The 11407-nt window shown below is 41.7% G+C and overlaps 1 protein-coding gene across 5 annotated transcripts in view; it reads left to right on the top strand.

Annotated features, from left to right (window-relative positions):
- Positions 1–11407, top strand: part of RBM6 (RNA binding motif protein 6) — an 89839-nt gene that overhangs the window by 62474 nt on the left and 15958 nt on the right. For 4 of the 5 annotated variants that reach the window (XM_010851836.1, XM_010851838.1, XM_010851839.1 and 1 more), the window contains one exon: positions 8292–8366. In XM_010851836.1, the coding sequence (XP_010850138.1) occupies positions 8292–8366 (75 nt within the window). Of the gene's footprint in view, positions 1–7183; positions 7351–8291; positions 8367–11407 lie in introns of all 5 variants that reach the window. The other variant, XM_010851840.1, reaches the window with a different exon arrangement.

Genomic DNA, 11407 nt, shown 5'->3' with positions numbered 1-11407 from the left:
TAAGTTAAATAAGCAGGGTGACAATATACAGCCTTGATGTACTCCTTTTCCTATTTGGAACCAGTCTGTTGTTCCATGTCCAGTTCTAACTGTTGCTTCCTGACCTGCATACAGGTTTCTCAAGAGGCAGGTCAGGTGGTCTGATATTCCCATCTCTTTCAGAATTTTCCACAGTTTATTGTGATCCACACAGTCAAAGGCTTTGGCATAGTCAATAAAGCAAAAATAGATGCTTTTCTGGAACTCTCTTGCTTTTTCCATGATCCACCGAATGTTGGCAGTTTGATCTCTGGTTCCTCTGCCTTTTCTAAAACCAGCTTGAACATCAGGAAGTTCACGGTTCACATATTGCTGAAGCCTGGCTTGGAGAATTTGGAGCATTACTTTACTAGCGTGTGAGATGAGTGCAATGGTGCGGTAGTTTGAGCATTCTTTGGCATTGCCTTTCTTTGGGATTGGAATGAAAACGGACCTTTTCCAGTCCTGTGGGCACTGCTGAGTTTTCCAAATTTGCTGGCATATTGAGTGCAGCACTTTCACAGCATCATCTTTCAGGATTTGAAATAGCTCAACTGGAATTCCATCACCTCCACTAGCTTTGTTCGTAGTGATGCTTTCTAAGGCCCAGTTGACTTCACATTCCAGGATATCTGGCTCTAGATCAGTGATCACACCATCATGATTATCTGGGTCGTGAAGATCTTTTTTGTACAGTTCTTCTGTGTATTCTTGCCATCTCTTCTTAATGTCTTCTGCTTCTGTTAGGTCCATACCATTTCTGTCCTTTATCGAGCCCATCTTTGCATGCAAATGTTCCTTTGGTATCTCTGATTTTCTTGAAGAGATCCCTAGTCTTTCCCATTCTGTTGTTTTCCTCTATTTCTTTGCATTGATCGCTGAAGAAGGCTTTCTTATCTCTCCTTGCTATTCTTTGGAACTCTGCATTCAGATGTTTATATCTTTCCTTTTCTCCTTCGCTTTTCGCTTCTCTTCTTTTCACAGCTATTTGTAAGGCCTCCCCAGACAGCCATTTTGCTTTTTTGCATTTCTTTTCCATGGGGATGGTCTTGATCCCTGTCTCCTGTACAATGTCATGAACCTCATTCCGTAGTTCATCAGGCACTCTATCTATCAGATCTAGGCCCTTAAATCTATTTCTAAGGTATATCCTTAGGTCTTGAGAATATTTCAAGCCATCTAAAGGTTAAGTGTGTGTTAGATTTCTAAAGCATACAGGTTTGAGCAGGAGGGTTTCTTGATGGCCAGAGGCTGTTCCTTTGTAGCACTTGATAGTACCTCTAGCTGGGATAGTGTTAGAGACTTCCTGGCTTTGTCTCCTCCCAGGATCCTGGATTTCTGCCCCGTGCAGAGATCATTCATTCCCTTATCCTCTAGACTTATCTGCTGCGGTAGCAGCCATGATATTACAGCTCAGCAGATGTTGCTTCCTCAGTATGGACCAATTTAACATGGGCACATCTTCCATGTGAAAAGCCATCCCTTATTATTAGGGGCTGAAGTTTGATAATTCTGTGTTATTTGTGTGTGAGAAGGAATAGATCTAAAAGAGTGAAGGATCCTGTCCCAGTGAACCTTCTCTGACTTGAAGCTTGCATTGTTGGTCTTGTTGCTTCTGTCATTGTGGCACTGGGTCTGTGGCTTATTGACTAAGAAATAAAGAATGGTGGGTGGTTGCTTCCCTGCAGTTGAACAGTGTTCAGAAATCTGGCAGGTTTGTATTTTATTCATCTTTTCAAGATCCTGTTTCTGCAGAAAGTATGTCAATTGGGTTCTCTGAAATGTCTGAGCCCAGGACATTGAAGCCAGAGAGGCTAATAGAGACTGCTTTTGAGAGAGCTAAGGTTCTTTGGGTGGGAGGTAGGAGATAAAGAGCCAGGAGAAATAATCTCTTTTCATTGGTGAGGCCGGAAGAATAGCTGCTGCTGATTCTTTGGGGGACGCCTGGGGAACATTGTACGGCTTTTGTGGTGGGCTCAGCTGTGTGGCCTGTGCGGTGTCTTAGGGCTTTTATCTATTCTCTTGGCTGTTCCTGCTACCTCCAGTTGTCAGCTCTGAAAGAAAAAGAAATGAGAGAAATGGTTTGAATATTATTCAGCAAACAAAATAAGCTTGATGTTTTCCAGTGATTTTAGAAACTTCCTTTTTCTTCCCCTACAGTGACTCTGTTTAGAGACCTAGACAACGAAGCTTGAGTATGTGTCGAATTTAAGGTCCTCTTTTCCCAGAAGAAAAGAGCCAGGGGAACTAGAACAGTAGTTATCTAGGAATATGAAAGAATAAAATGGAGGTTAAGGAAGCCTGAATTCTGAAAGGAATTCTGAGCATCAGTAAGCTATGTTCGAACCTGATATCCTCTTCCACAAAGATCTAAGTCATATCTTTATTTGGAAATTAATAATTGATTAACCAGGGAAATCTTAACTGAGGTCTTTATAAATATTGGCTGAAATGTTATTGTAAACCATGCAAAATTATAACAAACTGAAAGTTTCAAAAATGATTTGCATCTTAGTGGTTCGTAGTTGTTGATTATTCTCAGTACTGTTAGCTGGAGCTTGTAAATCGTTTCTTTGTGGTGAAGGAATTTGCTGAGTGCCCCATCTGCCTGGCAGTAACAAGCCTCATCTTCTAACAAGGAAAGAAAAGACTTTGGCTGTTTTGATCATTTAATTTATTTGATTTTTCATTTATTTGTTTGTTTATACTTTGCCTCTTTGTTTTTGCCTCAGATGACTTAGAATGGGAGAGTCTCATATATTCCCTGGTAGACGAGTTGATTTCTTCCTAAGTCTTCCTGGAGCCAAGTATGACATCATCTCCAAAACTGCAGATCACTGATTTTCTTTGACAATGACAGAGGCATTCTCTGGAGGAACTGGGATCTCACTTTAAAATCCACAGAAGAATGTCAGGGAGTGGTGGTGGAGTGGGCGGTTTATATTCACAGCACCAAATGCCTGTGCTGGGACCTGTGTTGTGTTCCTGGAGCAGAGTTCATCTTGAGACCTTACTTCCACTGAGGCTGAGCCTGGTCGAAGGGCTCAGTGAAACACAGTCCAGCCATATGGCTTCAGAGAACACAAATAAGGTTTTAGTTTTAGCGTGATACAAATTGTTTCCTTTTAGGAAATGACAGATAAATTAGTCAGGTAGTAAAATAGTGTTATTAAGGAGCATTTTAGAAAACGTTTGTTGTGCTTTTGTCTGAACAAGAAAAGGTATCAAGATAAGTCGCTGCTCAGAGGGCATTGTCTCCTTGCTCCTCAGTCTTATTTAGACCCTCAAGTTCGATTCTGTTTCTAGCAGAGTTCTCTTCAGGACCTCACCTCGTGCTCGCTCAGAGGGCAAGTCGGCTCCTGTCAGGTGAAAGGCCATTCTAAGCAGAAGGTACCCGGGAGTCAGTGGACCAAGCTAAGGTTGTCACAAAGCATTCTGTGTAGTTTCATCAGGATTCTTGACTTCTCCTTCCTTCCTATCCTTTCCTCTTTCTGCCTCGTTTTGGTTTTGGCCTTTGAGAATACTTAGTTTTACGAGATGTTTGAGCTGTTACATATCCTTGTACCGGAAAGAATGAGTCTAGGTGGTTTGCAAAAGATTTCTACAAAAAGCTTCTCTTTTATGCTGGGGGGAATGACATATGAGCAGCCCTCCACATGCACAGGTCTGCATCCGTAGACAGAGGGCCAGCTCTACTACACCATTTGTGCCAGGCTGCAGCATCCTTGGATTGTAGTATCTGTGGGGTTCCAGAACCAGTCTCCGATGGTTATCAAGAGATGACTGTACATCTGTGTTAAGCCTGTTATTTTGTTCCTCCTGATTTATTATTTCTGCAGATCCATTTGATTGTTGTTATTGAAATTCTTTGTAGAGTACCAGTTAGCAGCCATCTTTGTCTTAGACACAGCACCTAAAGTAATCATAGGTGCTTTAAGCACAATAAGAATACCTTGAGCAGGCCAGTTTGGAGGACCGGCAACACTATCAGGATCTTTGTGACAGTTTCTCTAAAAATTCCTGGGGTGCCATTGCCTGTGAATTTCTTTAGACGCTAGCTTATGCACTTTTTCATTAGAAGCCACCTCGGTGGTGTGGCAAGTGTTAAGAGTTAGCTGACACTCTGGAAGTTTAAAAACAAAGAAAAGCAAGATGGTGAAAAGAAAACCTGCTGTTTGGTCCCATGTATATTGCTAACTAGCTCTATAATTCTGAATAGGCTGCTCTGTATCTCAGTCATACTTTCCCATGTGGAAATAGATTTTATATATCCCCTATTTGCAAGGATCGATCAAGATGACATTCGTGAAGAATGCCTTTGTAAACTATAATTGCTTTGTGAATAAAGATTACTATCTCTGATAGTACCAGTTTTCAACCACCAGTAACCTGATTCTCCCATCCTGTGCTTGGAAGAAGCACAAATCTACAAAGAGGGCTTGCTGATTTTTCAGTGTAAGTCGTATTCACAAGGCTCACATACTTTCCCCCTGCCTTTGATCCTGCCTGTCTCTCTCCGTTCTTGAATGGGATGACTTGTTATGTCACACAGCAGCCGTATTCTCAGTACAAAGTAGAATTGTGACTGTGCTTGGGGGAGATCTTCAACAAAGACGCAGAGCTGCTGCCAGAAATGTTCTTTCATTTCCATTTTCTCCTATACCTCCTAGTACCTTAAGAATCCTTGGGTTTAGTTATAAATCAGCTAAAACTTAAGGTAGAGTCTCAATTCTCCGACCTAGGTTCTTTTCACAGGTCACAAAATGGAGTTATCAAGTTTGCAAAAGCAGCAGATGAAATGGGAAATGGAAATGTGCATGTTGAATTTAGCAGCCCTCAGGCACAGATTATGGTACTCTCCAGTGTCCCTGAGGTGGAGAGCAAGGACTCGATTTGCTGTTCAAAAGTTTGATTGTCTCTCAATCCTTGCAGCTTCACATTAAGATATACTTAGGAATGCATCTGTGTGATTTTGTCAAGTGAGGGCTTTCAGCTTAGGAGAATTCAAGTAGGTTTTAATCTAATTTAAGCCTAATCTCCAATGACTGAGAAAGGGCATGGGTATCTTTGGTTTTACTTTCAAATATATGGTGGTACATCTTTAGGAGCTAGATGTGGTTAATCAGACTTGCAGTCTTCATGGGGTTGCTTCAGGAGCCTTAATAAACAACCCACTAATTCAAATGATAAATAAAATTTCTAGTGTGTGAATGAAGATGGTAGGTATTAGACAATGAAATGTGGACAACCAAACAATGATGAAATCATCCTACCCAGCTCCCCACAGGTTGTTTCCCTAGGAGACACTGGCAGATCTTGACTATGAAACCTGAAGAAAAGACTTGACAGGCATGGGGGGAGTACAGCATATGTCACGCCTGTGTTTGGTATATCTGAGCAGCTGATGTATGATAGCAACTGGGGAATCAGATCATAAGTCAACCATTCGAGTTTGTTCTGTGTCTATTTATTTTTACTCAAACAGTTGGCTGTTTTTCAACAGTGGTGGCTTTCACAACCATTTTGTATTCCTTAGCAGTGGTCTCTGGTAGCCTTATATCTAGCCATGTGCAGGTGGAAAAGAAAGGGCCATCTTAGTTGTAGATAGAGGACCCTGAGAAATAAGAGATGGTGCATGGGGAATTCCCTGGTGGTCCAGTGGTTAGAACTCTGTGCTTCCATTCCAGTGGGCACAGGTTTAATCCCTGGCCGGGGAACTAGGATCCTATAAGCTCTGCAGTGCAGGAAAAAAAAAAAAAATTATACATGGCCTTTTTAACATGAGTTGAAGATGATCTCCAATTGATACTCTGTGAGTACTCCTAGCAGGGGAAGTTCCCTACCCTTGGCAGAAAGTCCTCAGAGGCTCCTGGAACATCCATCCGTATTTGTTATCTGAGAAGTAGAATGTGCTCCTTGCCTTAGGAATTCCTGAATCTACTGATGCCTCCAAGTGGTGAAATCAGAGTTTGCAACTGACTGCGATTCACAGTAGTGCCTTGTTCTGATGGCACTGTTCACTGTTCAAATAGCATCCCACATATTTTATGGACGGGTATACAGATGTGCACTATGACAGCAGAATCTTCCTCCAGAGCTACTGTGTGCTGAGCACTCCAGTCTTCCAGGCATAGTTGGATGCATTCAAGTCTTTTTTTTTTCATTCTATAAATGCTTATAAAGTTCCTTTTCTGTACTAAGCAGTGGGCTGACTACTGATAACAAAAGACCATCAAGATTTAGCCTGGTTGATCAGATATGGTCCAGCAATTGAAAACTAACACTAAAGGCTGTCATAAAAATATAGGTTCTGACAGGCAGTGACCCTGCCCTTATGAAAGCTTAAGTCTTTTCAATAGATTGAAATGGGGTATGAAATATTAACCCCTGACAAGCAAGTGAGAAATACACTTATTAAGCCTAACTATATCCCATGCTAAGCACTTGGAGTGAATTAATCCATCTTCATAACCACCTTATAAGGTATACATACTGTTAGTCCTACTTTACAAATAGAGGAAACTGAAGCTCAGAGAAGTTAAGGACCTTGCTGAAGGTCATGGAGTGGAGGCAGGATACAAATTTAGGGAACTTGACTGAGAGTCCATACTCTTAAATGACTTAAATGACATACTGCCTCTGGATGGAAGGATACCATCTTGACCAACCTCCCATATGATAGGGCTTGGCAGAGTGATAATCCCCTGACCCTCCCTGTCTGCACAGCTGTCTCTCTTTCCTATATTGGCTCCTTGGGCAGCTTACCTAACCCTCAGAGTGAGCAGGAGTTGCCAAATGTAGCCTATAGCCACTTACCTACAGCCCTAGAAGTTAATATGACTCTGCCTTTGACGAGCTAGGTAACCTTGCCTCTCTGAGCATGTTTCCTCACCTGTGAAGTGGAGAGAATGATCATGGGATCATTTAGGGGTTAAAGAAGATAACAACACACTTAATCTTTGGCTCTTAGTAAGCACTTCAAGTTGGTTAGCAAATTTTTGTTATCATCATCCTCTGGTCTTAAGAGCAAACCACAAAACAGTTTCTCAGAGACCAGGTTCTAAGACCTAGGTAGGCGGGCAGGTTTTTTTTTTTTTTTTTGGTTTTGACAAGACAATAATTTTATTCTGTGTATTTCTCTTGACTCTTTTGGTGTGAAAAGCAGAGAGGTAAAGCATTATTTGACAGATGTATGGATTCAAGCAAGAAACTGAGGTCCAATTGCAAAGAAATGCCTTGTATAACTCAGAGCCCTGTCTGAGGAGACACAGAGGACCCTAGAGGGCGGAGAATGAACACAGCGCAGGGGCTAGTTCCAGAGTCGCATCCTCGGTTAGTTCACTTGCAAGTGTGGGTGAGGGTCCTTTGTCATTAGGCAGAGATTTTTTTCCCCCTCTGCTCTAACACCTATCTGCTGTCTAGTGTTTATTATTAAACAAAATTTATTTCATTTTTCTTGGTGTGAAAGAATTCATGTCTTGTCCAAAATGCAGAGGCAAAGGAGCTCTGTAACTGCAGGCTTGTTGAACCCCTTTTCCCTACCTGTTCCTGTGCCAGACTTTCCCAAAGTGTTCACTTGCCAGCAGTTGCTCTCACTTCTCACGGCCAGCTCACTCCGAAGGCTCCAAGCCCAGTGACGCTGCCGCCGCCGCCACCACCACCACCAGCAGCCACTCAGTTTCCTGCTCTAAGGATGTGACCTGCCGTGAAGCTTTCACAGTCCTCTTTCCTTCCTGTCTTCAGTGTTGTATCTCTTTCTTTTGGTGCTTTTGCCACGCAGCAGTATTGCAAAAAAAAAAAAGTTTTCAGGCACCAAAGTGAAGAGCCCTTACTACCTTACCACAGGGATTTGAGTTAGCTATGGCAAAGAAGGAAATTGAGAGGGCTCCTGTGCCTCTGTGCTGAGAAGGAAGGAGTTTGCTTCTTGATAGTGTGTTAGCTCCCTAGCCAGGTGGGGGACTTGCTGGGATTATATGACCTCTGGAGGATAGACCCGGCCTAACCTGCCCAAAGACAGCGCCCCCCACCCACAGGAGCCAAGGCTGAAGACCGATCTCACCTTCTCCCACTCCCTTTCCCTAAGCTTAAGCTTGCTCTGCCAGCAGACACTGCCCCAAGACTGTGGCTTATAACAGCCATTTCCTTTTGTCCATGAATAAGCTCACTCTTTGTAAAATGTTTCAGCTTGGGGGACTGGAAAGGCTCTCTTGTGCCTTCCTGTCTCTTCATTTCTCCAAGGGTTAATGTTGATGGCTCTGTCTTTGTCTTCACAGGGAACTCTAATGATCCATGACAAAGAGGTCACGCTCGAGTATGTACCAAGCCTGGATTTTTGGTACTGCAAATGGGTGAGTGCCCAGAATTCCTCTCTTTAGAAGTAAGGATCCAGCGTCATAGTTCCTCCATGTTTCCAGGAATTCTGCCTGGTGTATTATACATTGCCAAGGGCAAAAAGTTCTTTCTTGGTTCACTTCAAATGAACTTGAGGTCAGGGCAAAGTCATCCCAGCTACTGCCTGTGGCCATAGAGGATTCAAGGCCTGTAGATGGAGACCTTTTCCCAGGGACATATGCCATGTTTTTGTTGATTTTGAACTGAAGGAAACACAGTCCCTTGATTTAAAGCCTACCCCCAGTTTCCTTTCCTGGGAGTGGTTAAAGAGGATTTACTAATATTTCGAAAACTCTATATATAGAGGCTGGATCTGTGAGAGGTATACATTTTTTTTGGATATTCAGGGGTTTCCAAGGATATAGAACTTCAGGTAACATAGTATTTTGCCCTCTGTTTAACTTCATATTCTTCTTGAATGGTATATTTAAAGATTTTAGGCTATACTCTTTTTAGATGTCCAGTTTGATTGCAAATGAGTGTGAACATACATTTTATCATTTTTCATCACGCTATTAGTTTCAAAAGTAAGTTTGAAAAGTCTATACAGTTTCTGAACCAAGGTTCACTAAAAGTATTGTACAACTTGATAAAATTAAGTAATGGCTTTAGCTTGACATTTTGAAATACAATTTGAATAGATACAGTTGTCATTAACCAAAGCATTCATAGTTCATGGATATCCACCACAAGCTGTCAATTTAGAAAGACATTTAATTATTTTTTAAATGGTGATGAACTAAACATAACATTAGTTTGCTGTTTTAACCATTTTAAAGCATGTAATTCAGTAGCCTTCAGTACTTTCACAGTGAAGTGCAATCACCAACACTAACTCGAGAACTTTTTCTTCACCCTGAAGGAAACCCCGTATCTATTAAACAGTCATTCCCCATTCCCCTTTCATTGAGTTTCTGGAAACCACTATTCTGTTTGTATCTTTGTGAGTGTGCCTGTTCTGAACATTTCACGTAAGTAGAACCATGTAGTATGTGACTTTTGTCTGCCTTCTTTCACATACCATGTTTTCAGGGTTCATCTATGTTAGAGTGTGTATCAGTATTTCATTTATTTTTATGGCTGAATAATAAATGGATATGCCACGTTTTGTTTATTCATCAGGCAGTGGACACGTTAGCATTGTTTCCATTTCTTGGCTATTGACAATAAGAATACCATGAATATTCAGGTACAAGTTTTTGTTTGAAAACCTGTTTTCAGTTCTTTTGGTTTTATGCCCAAGAGTAGAATTGTTGGGTCATATAGTACTTTCATGTTTTAACTCTTTCAGGAGCTACTAAACTTTTTCCCACAGAAAGCAACTGCACAGTTTACATTCGCATCAACAGTGTCCTAAGGGTTCCAGTTTTTCCACATCCTTGCCAACATTTGTTATTTTCTTGCCTCCCAAAGCCCGCCACCCCCGCTTTTTTTTTTTGGTAGTAGCCGTCAAACTATTTAACAACCACTAGTGGATGTGATCCATACAGTCAAAGGCTTTGGCATAGTCAATAAAGCAGAAATAGATGCTTTTCTGGAACTCTCTTGCTTTTTCCATGATCCACCGGATGTTGGCAATTTGATCTCTGGTTCCTCTGCCTTTCCTAAAACCAGCTTGAACATCTGGAAGTTCACGGTTCACGTATTGCTGAAGCCTGGCTTGGAGAATTTTGAGCGTTACTTTACTAGCGTGTGAGATGAGTGCAATTGTGCGGTAGTTTGAGCATTCTTTGGCATTGCCTTTCTTTGGGATTGGAATGAAAACGGACCTTTTCCAGTCCTGTGGGCACTGCTGAGTTTTCCAAATTTGCTGGCATATTGAGTGCAGCACTTTCACAGCATCATCTTTCAGGATTTGAAATAGCTCAACTGGAATTCCATCACCTCCACTAGCTTTGTTCGTAGTGATGCTTTCTAAGGCCCACTTGACTTCACATTCCAGGATGTCTGGCTCTAGGTGAGTGATCACAATATCGTGATTATCTGGGTCGTGAAGATCTTTTTTGTACAGTTCTTCTGTGTATTCTTGCCATCTCTTCTTAATGTCTTCTGCTTCTGTTAGGTCCATACCATTTCTGTCTTTTATCGAGCCCATCTTTGCATGAAATATTCCCTTGGTATTTCTAATTTTCTTGAAGAGATCTTCCTCTATTTCTTTGCATTGATCGCTGAGGAAGGCTTTCTTATCTCTCCTTGCTATTCTTTGGAACTCTGCATTCAGATGCTTATATCTTTCCTTTTCTCCTTCGCTTTTCGCTTCTCTTCTTTTCACAGCTATTTGTAAGGCCTCCTCAGACAGCCATTTTGCTTTTTTGCATTTCTTTTCTATGGGGATGGTCTTGAACCCTGTCTCCTGTACAATGTCACGAACCTCCATCCATAGTTCATCAGGCTAGTTCTAGTCCCTTAAATCTATTTCTCACTTCCACTGTATATTCATAAGGGATTTTATTTAGGTCATACCTGAATGGTCTAGTGCTCTTGATGAAAGTGAAAGAGGAGAGTGAAAAAGTTGGCTTAAAGCTCAACATTCAGAAAACGAAGATCATGGCATCTGGTCCCCTCACTTCATGGCAAATAGATGGGGAAACAGTGGAAACAGTGTCAGACTTTATTTTTCTGCGCTCCAAAATCACTGTAGATGGTGATTGCAGCCATGAAATTAAAAGACGCTTACTCCGTAGAAGGAAAGTTATGACCAACCTAGATAGCATATTCAAAAGCAGAGACATTACTTTGCCAACAAAGGTCCGTCTAGTCAAGGCTATGGTTTTTCCAGTGATCATGTATGGATGTGAGAGTTGGACTGTGAAGAAAGCTGAGCGCCCAAGAATTGATGCTTTTGAACTGTCGTGTTGGAGAATACTCTTGAGAGTCCCTTGGACTGCAAGGAGATCCAACCAGTCCATCCTAAAGGAGATCAGTCCTGGGTGTTCATTGCAAGGACTGATGCTGAAACTGAAACTCCAATACTTTGGCCACCTGATGCAAAGACTTG

This window comes from Bison bison, unplaced genomic scaffold (assembly GCF_000754665.1).
Source record: "Bison bison bison isolate TAMUID 2011002044 unplaced genomic scaffold, Bison_UMD1.0 scf7180017864304, whole genome shotgun sequence".
In the NCBI taxonomy this organism is placed as follows: domain Eukaryota; kingdom Metazoa; phylum Chordata; class Mammalia; order Artiodactyla; family Bovidae; genus Bison; species Bison bison.
This window is presented reverse-complemented; position numbering and strand designations above follow the sequence as displayed.